This window comes from Fragaria vesca, linkage group LG6, assembly GCF_000184155.1.
Source record: "Fragaria vesca subsp. vesca linkage group LG6, FraVesHawaii_1.0, whole genome shotgun sequence".
Lineage (NCBI taxonomy): Eukaryota > Viridiplantae > Streptophyta > Magnoliopsida > Rosales > Rosaceae > Fragaria > Fragaria vesca.
The window spans coordinates 20,337,996-20,351,369 of NC_020496.1; the positions used below are offsets into that span (position 1 = coordinate 20,337,996).

Sequence of the window (13,374 nt, forward strand, 5' to 3'; positions counted from 1 at the left end):
CAGAAGTCTCGTTACTTCTTTATAGTCAACCTCAAAAAGAAATAACCCCTTTTAACACCATATACCAAAACAACCAGTGTGTAAAAGCAATTTCCCCATTACATTGACAATAAGAAATAACCGACGTTAAAACTAATAGTCTTTGAAAACGACACCAACCATGACACACCCAACTACACGACCAACTTTACCAACCTACCAAAACCTTAAACCCTCGCTCAAAGAGAAGACCTTAATATTGGAATCTAAAAACATCAACTAAAACTTAAAACACTCATCCAACCGTTCATTAAAGGTCCTCACTTGTTTCTCATTAGAAGTTTTCCCACTTAAGTACTAAACTAAACTAAAAGCTAAAGAAAAAAAATACCAAAATAAAACAAAAATAAAAAAATAAAAAAAACAAAACAAACTTAGGCCCTAAAAGGCTTAAGCCCAACCTAAACCTATTATAGAAGCTCGTTTGAGCTCCGTTTGTAACAAAAAAAAAAAACCTATTATAACACGTTTGTTTCACATGATTGTCTTAGCAGGGCTTAATTTCTACAAGAAGCCTGGATTGCTTTAACTTGGGTAATGCTATAACAAGCCTAACTCATGTTTGGTGCATTTTGTAAGAGTAAGGAAGAAAACAGAAAGCAATACATTTTACCTGGAAACAACTAAAATACCAGATGAACAAACTAACACATCAATTTCAATAAAAAAAGGAGGCTCAAATATAAACTCAATTGATCCTCCAATTAGGACCAGACCATAATTCTCGAACTTTTATTTCATACCTGAAATGGAATCAGAAAGGGCAATAGGAAGACTTCAGATCTGGGCTCATTGGCTTGATGTTGCCTTTTGAGATAAAGGACGAGTTGCAATTGGACAAAAAACTCCAGATCTCTTCTCCCCTCTCATCGTTCTCTAACATGCACCATGAATCTCAGAAGATTACAAAATCAAATCAATATTGATCCTCCAAATAAGACCAGATCATAATTCTTCTTAACCCAAAAACGAAGTCAATTGAGACGACAAGAAGAAAAAGAGATAGAGAAGAGGCGGGAGCGGAACGACAATAAGAAAAAGAGATTCATGGTGATGGAAGAGGGATCCGATCGAGGAAGAGAAGGTCACTCAATTGGGTCTTTTGCAGGAATGAAATATATTGAACATATATAACAGTTCGAAGAAGAATTGCATAAGTGATGGAAGGAGAGAGATGTAGGAGCAAAAGAAAAGATTTTGACATTTTGGCTTCCACAGTCCCATGGTTTTTGGGGCCGTTGTGGAAGAAGGTGTTTTGGGGTTTTTAGGACTCCTCAAGCTCAATTTACAGAGTCCATGTTGGTACCAAACACTTGATTCTTTTTTTCGGACTGTATAAGCAGTCCACTCCCGTCCAATCCCACGTACCAAACGTGCACTTAGATCTTAAGTGGGAAAAGCTGCAAAAGCTGCAGCGTGCATGCAGCTCCTCCACCCCGCCGACAACGTCGACCGCCACCCAAAGAGAAACATTGTTTGTGGCCACCACAGAGGGGCAACACACTGCCCTCCAAAATCATAATCGAAAATGAGGCGGGAAAAATAACCTAGATCCGAGAAGGCCGTCGTCGCCCCTTTCTCCTCTTTTGCACCGCATCGCTGCTTCTACTTGCTGCCCCGCCAACATGACCGACCAGCCTCTCTTAAACGATGATATAACATATCCACAAGAGCAAACTCTACAACTTGATCCACCAAACAATTACTCAGACCGAACCCATGAAAGACTTTCATCTATCGCTCCACCGCCACCAACCTACATGTCTTGACCACTAGACGGCCAACAATCTTGTTCGACGACGTCGTCATTAGACGTTTCATCGGATGAAAAACAAAATTTCTTTTGAAACCCTTGAACCTAGTTTTACCGAACTAGAAGAGAGAAACCGAAAAATCAACTTAATTGTTTTGTTCATTTTGAAAGTACAGAATATGGAATTACAAGTATGCTTCCATGTCACCGTAAATCCAGCAAAATATGGACCCTGTGAGATATGCCGCATCATTATGTATCAAATTTTAGGGTCTTCTAGCTCTAGTCAGATGAAAATCCAGAACACCCTATGACGTAACAAATGAACATCGACAGCAGACAGTCGGACACGTGCGAATGCTGCAACAGGTGTCCCAATCTTTCCTTAACGAGTAAGGTCCGCGTCGGGGTCCCTCTTGTTTCAAAACTCGTCCCCCTTTATTCCGTTTAACCATTAACCGCCCCTCTCGCTGCTTTTTTCAGGAATCAAATTCCCTTTCCCAAACCAATCAAAGTTTCATATCATCTTGCTTTTCTGGGAAAGGAGAACAACACCATTATGGGGCTGCTCTCCAACAGGTATCATCATCATCATCCATCTCTTAATTGATTGCTTGTATTTTGATTCTGGGTTGATTGAATGAGGGTGATCTTGTTATGAATGGTAAAGTATAATCGATAAAAATGGAAATGGGTGTTGCAGGGTGGCTAAGGGAAGCCTCAAGCCAGGGGATCACATCTACTCTTGGAGGACTGCCTATATCTATGCCCATCATGGTTTTCCTCTTTACCTTCCCATTTTTTAATTTGTTGAAATGATTATAATGGTTTTTGGTGTTTAAATTTCAATGCAATCTTAAGGATTCTCTTTGATTAATTAAGATCTGAAGAAGTAGATAAGGATAGGATTGTAAGTTTGAGCTCTTCGATATTTGCCAATTTTGCAGAAAATTCAATGGTTTTGAATGATAATGTGATGTTAATCGGCATTGTTACGGGTTATTTTCCCCTAGCAATCTTCTGCTTCTATGATTTTGGCCATGTTAGGAATTTTCTAACTAAATATATAGAGAATGCCTGATGTAATGGAAGAGATTAGCAATTCAGAAGTTGAGTCATGGCCAATGGTGTAGAGAATGGGTGGGGCTTGAGGTTTGGGGTTCTTTTGAGGGTGTGGTGACCCAGTTCATGTGTTATGTCTCCCAGAGAAAACACATTTCCCTACTGTTTAGATCCGACCTGATTAGTAGTCATAGTACCTAATTACCTACAATGTATCGTAAACTTTGAAGCACGTTTATGAATAAAGATCTTTCTTAAGGTTGGAGGTGCATCACCTTACAAATGTCCTATAATTATCCTATCACCCTCGGACCTCATTACTAGTCATGTTATATCCACATGTCTTCGTATAGTTTGTCTATATAGATAATAAGAGAATGCAGAGAGAGGACTAAGTTTTTTGATGTAACAAAAATTATAGTGCGAACCCCCTTGTAACTCTCCGAGTGGTGCTTATACTACTCAGAAACAAAAATTAGAGTTTTTGGAAGTGCACCTTTTTTCTTTTGAAATCAAGTGGGATGTATGCCTTAGGTGTATAAGGGACACTCATCCCCACAGGCAACTGAATAAGTTTCCGGTGTGTGTGTGCTATGACCGATACTTAGTAGTATATATGCATGTTGGCTACGTATAGGGACCTATTAGCAGACTTTTGAATAAGCTTTTGTGGAATTTTGCTGTGTTAAGCTCAATAATGTGCTATGACCGATACTTAGTAGTATATATGCATGTTGGCTACGTATAGGGACCTATTAGCAGACTTTTGAAGAAGCTTTTGTGGAATTTTGCTGTGTTAAGCTCAATAATGTGGTGATAGAAATCACTGTTTAAAACGATCATTGTTGATTATTTGTTAACTCAGATATTTGGGAAAAATAAAAGCAATAAGAAATGGTATATATGGAAAGGTAGTCTCCCTCTGCCTCTCGGGTTAGAAAATTAGAAGAAATTCATCAACTTAAGACAGGTAGAACCAAAACCCTGGACCTTCATAGTAGAGTAGCCATTCTCAAGCATGCTATAACTACCAGAAACTGGGGCTTCTAAGGTTCAAGTTGTACAGTGAAGTTAAGAGCCTTAAGTTTGTATTACAGGAAATCGTGAACTGTGTCCATGTTGTATATAAGAGTTATGGTCGAAGCACACACTTGAGTACTTAAGTTACTTGCAGGAACAAGTGTTGATGCCATTAATGATCTCTTATGTGTTTCAATTTACCATATTTAGTAAAAATATAAATGGTTAAGTGGTTTGGATGTGATAACTTCCCAAGCATTTCCTGTGGTTTAGCGATGAAGATGATCTCATGCGCTTGTCTAACTATTTGGAATTGTATATCTAAGGAAGTAAATGAGCTATATGTTAAATCCTGGAATTTGTGGATGGGATGTTAATACAGTATTTTCATTTTTGACCACCCTGGAGTAGTCACTTCTTGATAGTGAAGGTCCCTAAGAGCTCCTGTCATAGTTTGTAATTGATTGCTCGACAGCCAGAGGATGTGGCAATACAGCAATGCCTCATTAGTAGTTTAGTTGTGGTGAATTTTTTGCTAGGCAGCTTTGGATTTGTTACATTGTTAGTGTCCGGTTGAAGGTGAGTCGGCCACTAACAAAGCCAATGTATAGTGTGGCCTTAATGGCACTTCTTTACCGTTAACAACAAGGGTGAATGCATTTGAAATTTCTTATACATTACAGACATGTCTGATTTGCAAATGCTTAAATTGACCATCTGTCATCTTTGTATTATTATCAATCTTAAAACTGCTCACCTGATCTGCATGTTTTTCCAAAAGTAGCTGCTCCCATTTTATTTTAACCGCACCCACCAATAGATGTTGCTAGTAGCACTGCCATGTCATTCTTAATTAAAGGCAGCACCCAAGCTCCTATAGAGATGACAGCCAGTTACAACACACCAGGGTTGTAGCATTTGTGGTGACTACCCCTAATTTCTCCTGGTTGGACTCTATATGACATCAGTCATTCCTCATACCATTGACTTGGGGACTGAAAGTCAGCACCTCAAATGAGGTGAAAATATGTTTTTAATTGATTGGTAAGCTGATGGGCACTTGCCCATGTATTGTTCTTAATGATGATATATTGTTCTTCGTCTTCTCTGTGCTTGCATAGAGATGGTGAAGTCTTAAAGATCTCTTCTTCTTTTTTTTTTTTTATGGTGTTTAAGACTCTCTTGTACCTAGCTTTAGTGATGCAGTTTATTATTACTTCTATCTTATAAATGGAGTAGTTTCTCTTATTTACTTGGTTCTTCATATTTATGTGGAGTAGTTTCTCTTATTTACTTGGTTCTTCATATTTATTTGTTGATACACTTTCTGCGCTACAGGCATCTATATCGGGGATGACAAGGTCATACATTTCACCAGACGTGGCCAAGAAGTTGGAACTGGGACAGTGCTGGATCTTCTCTTGGTTAGCTCAGGACCAACCGGACCTCAGCAGCCCTGCGAAGTCTGCACTCCACGGGACGAGAACAGTGGTGTTCTTTGCTCATGCTTGAACTGCTTTCTTGCAGGGGGTGTCTTGTATCGTTTTGAATATTCTGTCAACCCTGCCTTATTCCTGGCAAAAGCTCGAGGAGGAACATGCACTCTTGCAGTATCGGACCCAGATGATACTGTGGTTCATCGAGCAAAATACCTGCTCGAATATGGCTTTGGTTGCTATTGCATATTTAAGAACAATTGTGAAGACTTCGCTATTTATTGCAAAACTGGGCTACTTGTTATGGATCAAAGAACATTAGGACAAAGTGGTCAAGCAGCATCTATAATAGGGGGACCTCTTGCAGCTGTGTTAGCAACACCGTTGCGTCTCGTGACCACCAACCTTTATGGGATGGCAGCAGTAGGCATTGGAGTATATTGCGCTAGTAGGTACAGTGCTGACATTGGCAAGAGGATGGATGTAGTGAAGGTATCTGTGGAGGATTTGACAAGGAGACTTGCAGCTGGCTCGCTTCAAGTCGTGGAGGCCCAAATATCAGCTCCATTGCTCCAAGCTCCTGAATCCCAAGTCTCAGCTCCCTTGCTACTGCAGGCACCCGTGTCCCAACTCTCTGCTCCCCCTACAAGAAGTCCTTCAAACCTATTCTTCTGGTCAAGAAGTTCTTCCAACCTTGTCACTCGGTAGTCGGTTTGATAAGTTTCATTTATGGTGTTGGATCGAGTATCTTTCCTTAATTATGTCATCCACTTAATAGACTGGTTTGTTGTGTGTTCACCGGAGTGGCCATAATATGTACTGATTCACTAATTTGCTATCTGTGTGTGTGTGAAACTGAAATCTGAAAGAATATTTATTTCTTTATTAGTTGTTTATCTGTGTATGTTGTTAGTTGCTAAATTGTCTCAAGGAGTCGATGGTAGCTGCTGCTGGATGCAATGCAAGTTCAGGATTTTCGGTGTAAGACCACTTATTAATTAGTAATCAAAGCAACCTAGGTGAACAGGTAAACTCGGAAATAATCACTGATCGGAGCTTCTAGTATACGCACCACAGGGGATCTGTTAGGCTTTGACATTGTATACCGTCGTGGGAAGTAGCCTCGGTGGAAAAATTGGTGGTACACAAAGTGTAGGTTGCCTACCGGGCACGCGGTACTTGTAATTGTTTCAAACAGATAATGATGCCGGCAGACAATGTTGTGATAGGATGTGCGGTGATGGTCCTAGAAAATTATTGGTGAAACTGATAATGTATAGTGATGGCTGCCAATCTATACGCTAGCTATTGATGCGAACTACACATTTAGTTGTACATAGATTTCGACTAAGATGATCGATGGTACCAATTAACCAATATTAACGTGTAAATTGAATGCTCTTGAAACCGACTAATCTGGTCCCTCGACCTAACACTGCCCGTGGCTAATCTTTAACCGAGATCTCCCGGAGAGTTTGAAGGGGAAGGCAAGTATGATACACCTTACACTTGCTCTACGTATCCGTATGAGAAACTTGCTTTATAAGCTTGAGATATGTCTCATGATATCTCCATGATATTTGGGATTGTGTATCTGGATAGACCAAGTCTCCAAAATTAAAGGATAGGAGTTATGTGATCTTGCAGAAACAGATAGATAGCTAGAGATCTCCGAGAGCTGATGTTCAGGCATGTGAATGAGAGACCCGTTCTGAGAGTTGATTATCAATTTGAATCGACATGTAGAATACAACATTTTGAGAAGGTTCCCATGATCAAACCCCAGGAAAACACCAAAAATTTAAATTATATGAAAATGTTCCCTGACAGTCGTACACGCAATGTTTGACGATCATATATCTGGGTATCTTATTCACAACGAAGTCATATCGCTCTTATCTGGATGAGACTTATCACTTGAATTGTAAAAACCCAGAATGGTGGTCTCTATTGGTTCTCCCAAGAATCAGCTTAATTGGCATGGATTGAGGAATAAAAATAGAAGAATATGCAGCTATGGTGAAGAGATTGTCTTTGTTTTGGCTTTATAAACTACTTATTGCTGCACCTTTGACAGTGATGGTATGAAATGGGAATTATTCTCTAGGTCCACAGTCCACACTATCCAAAATTCCGAAACCTCAGGTTTATATATCCATTGGGAACCTAAATGTTCGAGTGGTGTTGGGGAGTGGAATATGGTCCGGTCCCAACTTCGATCTCGGAGCTTCATATCGTTACTCCTGCAACTAAAATTATGTCGGAGCATTCTTTGGTTTTGTAACTTTTCAAGTTGTGTTTATCCTTGCACTGTCAGTGTTAGCAAGGCCGCCTTGCCCGTCTAGACAAAGCCTAGGCGTTTTAAGCCATCTTCCACCGGAATAGTGTCTAGTCCGTCTAGCGAGTTTTTGGACCTTAGCTATATGTAGTGTTCTAAAACAAGACTGTCTAGCCCGCCTAGACGCTCTTAGCTTGCCCTCTTGCCCTAATAATGCCTAGCGAGCTTTCGAACCTGATCCTTGCTTGTAATTCGGTTCTTGTATGTTTCAGATCTCACTAGGATTAGTCGGATCTACTCTTTCATGCTTTGTGAGTTCATAAAAAAGGAAAAGAAAAAGGTATACATAGAATTATATGATTATCTGCATAATCCATTTGGGCTCTACTAGAACATGGGTGAGCCAACCAAATTATCGCTAGAGATCTAAGAGAAAACATATCTTATAATGACGCTAATTGATCAATAAACATATGTTAATCTTTTTGACTCTTTGGACAAAAAGTCCCTTCCTCTCACTATATCTTAGTCTGTGGTTTGTGACACAATATCAAAAGTTATCTTTACACCGCCATGCCTCACTAATTTACAGAATCACTACTGGCCACACAAGTGAATTTACAGAATCATTGTGAAAGAATATTAATTCAACACAACAAATATATTAAACTGCATTAGAAATTTCGAACAAAGAAAAAAGGGGGATGATAGATCATACCTTTTGTGACCGAAGGTTTGTCTGCATGTTTGTGGATGGATGATCTTTGGTCCAATTAGTTTTGATGTATAGTATTTTATACACGAGGCTTCCAATATGTGTCTGCTAAAGTTGTTGGATCAACCACCATTATTTAACATGAATACATGATCGATCTTTAGGTTATTTTGGTTATAAATGAAAAGAAAAAAATAGAGGAGAAAAATATTGGTGAGCACTAGAGGCGGAACCAGGAAATACAAGTGAAGTGAGGGGGGCCGATATAAAACAGGTTATTGAAAAAAAAAAAAAAAAACATAGTCTATAATATAAGAAAGTTTTTAAATAGGGTTATACATTAAAAATGGACTCGTCACTCCTGCATAACTCGAAAGTCATCAATAATCAATTTCATAATAGCATATTCATATAATCGAGTCATTAATAATCAATAATCAAACTCTATTGTTTCAGTTACATCGAATCTTATTCGTTGATTGCATATCAGGAAGATGTATTTGTAGTCTCTCAACTGATTTTGAACATATTTATACTAATATGCTGCTATGAGTTTGATTATTTATAAAAGATAATGTTAATTGGTGGGGTGATGTAGAAGTATAATTGTATTAGGAATATGTTAATATAAAGCTTTTCTTATTCTTTATTGGACTGAACAACTAATTTTCTTAGAAAGAGAAAGTTTTTATTATTTTTATTAGTAAACCAAACCAATCTAGAGGACTGGGGGGTGTCAGCATAGCTAAAATTTATAAACTAGCTAGACTCCAAACACCAAATGCAGATAAAATCATAAATTTGGGGGGTGCCTTGGTCTCTATGTACCTCCGCCAGTGGTGAGTACGTATACAATCGGTATATTTAACACTCGTGTCATGTTACTATTAAGAACCGGCCATTCTCAAAAAAAAAAAAAAAAAAATAAGGTTATTGATAAGAAAACTTGATGTCGGACTTTTTATTGTGTTTTTTCTTACAGTACATAAATTTTTCAATATTTCTTATGTGCATTATGTATGATTGTACAGTGGACTTTTTATTGTGTACGTAAATTCTTCAATGTTTCTTATGTGCATTCCGTATGATTGTGTAATGAACTTTTTATTGTGTTTTTTCTTACAGTACGTAAATTTTTTAATGTTTCTTATTTGCATTTCGTATGATTGTATAATTTATCCAATGTTGGAGATGAATTTAGTTTCAGTGCATTTACATTGGTTTGACTACGTACTATATAAACTGGGATTTCAATCTCCATCACTCAAATTCTAATCGTAATTTGAAAATAATAATATATGATCCACCGGCACATAAGATCGGACTTGTATATATTATTGGGAAGTTCATCACTTCTCATAATTGCTTGGTTCAATTGGTCTCGTCTCTAATTAAGTACCATTTGAAACTAAATTAATAAGCAGATTTTCATCGACCCTTCAGTGCAAAACATTACTGGATTCTACACTTCAACATCATACAACTGGCCGGAAAGCAATTCCTATTAAGAAATGTCAATCTCATATGTAGCTTTGGCATATATAGGAATTCTTGGTCACTACTGATTGGTTTTGGGTATCTATGTTAAATATATGACTCTTTTATGATGTGACTCGATTTCTATGTTAAATATGGTTCGGCTTGCATATATGCACGATGTGACTCTCAACGTTGAATACGATTAGGCTAGTGTGTTTGTGTTGCTGGAACCCATTTGTCAATTGCAATTGCCCCAGAAGTTTAACACTGACGTTATATAGGCCAGAACCAGATGTCAAACTGGTCCTTCTAATTTGCTAGGGTTTCAACTTGTACCTTGTTTATAAACCAATTTCGTTAACTATTGCCCTTTTTAGTGTATACTGACATTGTATCAAACCAATGAACAAACTACTTAAATGACTTTAAAGGGCTGGTCGATTAAGAAACGCCCGGAAAGTGGATCACAAGACAAAGAAATAGCCAAATAGGTAGTCGAAAGTCGAAACCCTAAAATTATTCTCAGTTTGACAATACAAAACTGATGTCATCGATGACATACGTACAGTAGAACTAAATGCAGTAAATTAAGTTGATACAGAGAGAGAGAGAGAGAGAGAGAGAGAGAGAGGCCTGTATTATTAGCTAGGGTTTGGTAAAACGAAAGGCAAATGTGGGCTTGCAGCATCAGTTGCATGCATTAATATTGCAGAAGCTAAGCCATATCAGGTAATCGTTTTCCGGTCTGAACAAATGCTCTGGCTTCTTATACGTAAAGGGAGTCGCTCTCGATTCTCAGAACCCAGTCTCAGACTCTCAGCAGTTACTTGGTTTTTTCGCAGTAACCATTGCTTCTTTTACCCGCATGGTAGAAGCTTCACTTCACCTGCTGATTGAAACAAAAGGAATCAGAAGCTTAATTTGATGCATCAGCTCGATCACGGCAGTCAGTCAAAGTGAGAGGTCAAAGATTGAGGATGTGAGGCAAAGTACAGCGGTGGCCGAATAGTTGAACAACGCGTGGTCCGCCGGCGGCAGCCAAAAAGGGGGACAAAACGTGCTTAACAGTAAGGAATGATGGCAACGTGCCAACCCTAATTCACTCCCCTCTGAATCTACGATCGAGATCTCTCCGGAATTATCGCTACCACGTGGCCCCATCTCTCTTATTAATCGGGATTTTCCGCCACAATTATAGGCTTTTTCAGGAAAAAAAAAAAATATTTGTCTCTTGTCTAAATCTTGCTTGTGTTCCAATTCTCCTGTGTGATGTTCTTCGTTTCTTTCTTTTCTGTGCCAACTTCTCCTTGAAATAGCAAAACTTGTCCAAAAGTCTAGCTAGGTTTTGGTGTTTCTGATTTCAGGGAGAGTCATGAATCTAATTTGAACTTTTGATGGTGGCGGCTCTAGGTCTAGTTTTGTGGAAATGACACAAAAATAGTAAAGAGTAGTATGTTTTATGGGTATACAAACTGAGACTCAAAGAATACCTCTAATTTTAGTGCTTACTTGTATCGTCTTCACACGTTTTATTTCTAATTTCACATGAGATAATATCTAAAGATTATATGTTTTTGTTTCTTTGGTAAGAGTTGTACAGCCTTTGTCGAACACTTATTACATTTTTGTAAAATGGCAAAGATCAAGTACGTATAGTACATGACTAAGTACAATATTAGTGCAAGACACTTTTGTGTCAATTTAGACAAAACCGTAGCAGTGATGGTAATCGTGGATGAATCAAAGCTAGCTAGACTGGCAAAGGAAAAGAAGGTTACATACTTACAGTAGTAATCAACTCGATCACTTGCACACCTCGTATAGCTAGTTCGATCAGATCACACGTACACCTTTAAATTCTAAAAGTTGGAAACAAAAAATTCAATCACTAAAATGCATGCTCTTGACCGTGATACTACATTGATAATAACACGGCCAGAAAAATGAAATCAATTATGAAAGAAATACAAAATTGAAAAATAAGAAGATATAGCTTCTTCTATCCGACAGAAATTTGAAGGGTAGCTTCTGATCATTATATCAAGCATCCCATCCAGACAAGGTCACTGAATTCAGAAGCAACCAAGGATCCCTCGTCCGGTCCAAACCCATCGAAGTATTCGATTTAGAAAAAAAATATAATTGACCAATTAATACATACAAAATTAATGAGTATTTAGTTTGATAGGTTAGATTATTAATGATCATATAGTAAAGTGTCATGATGCTCCGACGGTCTCAACCATCCCCTTCCCTGGTGTTGGTTACTATTTATTTGTCATCAACTCATCATATCCACCGGCACAAAAGTTCTAAAATTTTAAAAGAAACAATTAATTGTGCCTTGTACAAAAAGAAAAAACAATTATTTGTGAACTTCTTTTTAGTAAGTTTTCCATGACAGAAAAACAATATATTGTTAGATAATTTAACATGTACTATGCTATTAGATCACTAACCCGAGATTAGCTTGATTGAGTTTCTAATTTCAGAAATATATACTTATTGGCGGTGATCATATTTATGTTCGTATCATTTCGTTTCATAACCAAAGTTGGTATTTAGTTAACGACCAAAAAAAAAGAAAAGAGTTGGTATTTAATTAGGGAAGTCTTTCTAATGAGGACCTTTAAGTTGAGGTTTAGTTGAAGATTTTTCGGCTTATCCCACTTTTTGATCTTATATTCACATCTTGACCGTTCAGTTTATAGGTATTTATGAGTAGATCATTTCTGTAAATTTTCAGTCATATTGAAAATTGTTAAGACATTCATAAGTATGATTTACCAATTATGAACTTGAACGGTTCATGTTTGACAGATTTGGTTCGTCCATTAATTTGATTTACTTTGTTACCTTAACGATCACCGATTTAGCTGAAAATTTATAGGGCTAATCTACATATATAGACCTAAAAATTAAACGGATGAGATGTCAAAGATGTGATCGAAAAATGTCTTTTAAACCATAAACAAAAAAATCTTCAATTTAAGGGTCATCACTAGAAAAACTCCTTTTAATTAGAGATATGAGCATATGACATTGTTGTCATACGACATCCCGTCAGAAATTAGAAGCAAATCTCATAAAGAAGACGTTTTCTAGTAGGATGATATGGACAAGAACATTAATGTCTTAATTTGGTTGTTTCACATCAGATTGAGTAACTAAATACACTTACATTTTGTTCAAATATAAGTTAGATTTAGTTTTGGAAAGGTCATATTATATGCTATATATAGTTGATGCACTTGATTTAGGTACTACGTTGCCGATTCTCTTATCTCGTTTGGGATTTTCTCTCTAGGATCAGGGTTTCTTATGTGAATGAGAAAGCAGTGACTCCACTCCTCTCTTGTGGCGGAGGATATTGGTGTCATAGCAGCAAGGTTAGCGATGTCTTCTTTGGCTCTAGCGGAAGAGAATATCGCCAAGGATCTAAAGTGGTAGAAAGGAAAAGGACTCCACCAGGCATAGGTCTTTTTAGTGGGAAACTGCTCCTTGCTCATGACAACAACAAACGAGGCTTCATGGGAATGTTCTAATCTGCCTGGAACATCAATGAAAATTTTAGGGTTGAACCGGCCATAGA

The 13,374-nt window shown here is 37.7% G+C and overlaps 1 protein-coding gene across 1 annotated transcript; it reads left to right on the forward strand.

Moving 5' to 3' along the window:
- The first annotated feature begins 2,222 nt into the window (after positions 1-2,222).
- On the forward strand, positions 2,223-6,208 carry LOC101308594. The gene is made up of 3 exons (XM_004303372.1): positions 2,223-2,371; positions 2,496-2,569; positions 5,213-6,208. Exons 1-3 carry the CDS (start codon positions 2,352-2,354, stop codon positions 6,016-6,018), a joined length of 900 nt encoding a protein of 299 aa, XP_004303420.1. The 5' UTR covers positions 2,223-2,351; the 3' UTR covers positions 6,019-6,208.
- The last annotated feature ends 7,166 nt before the right edge of the window (positions 6,209-13,374 follow it).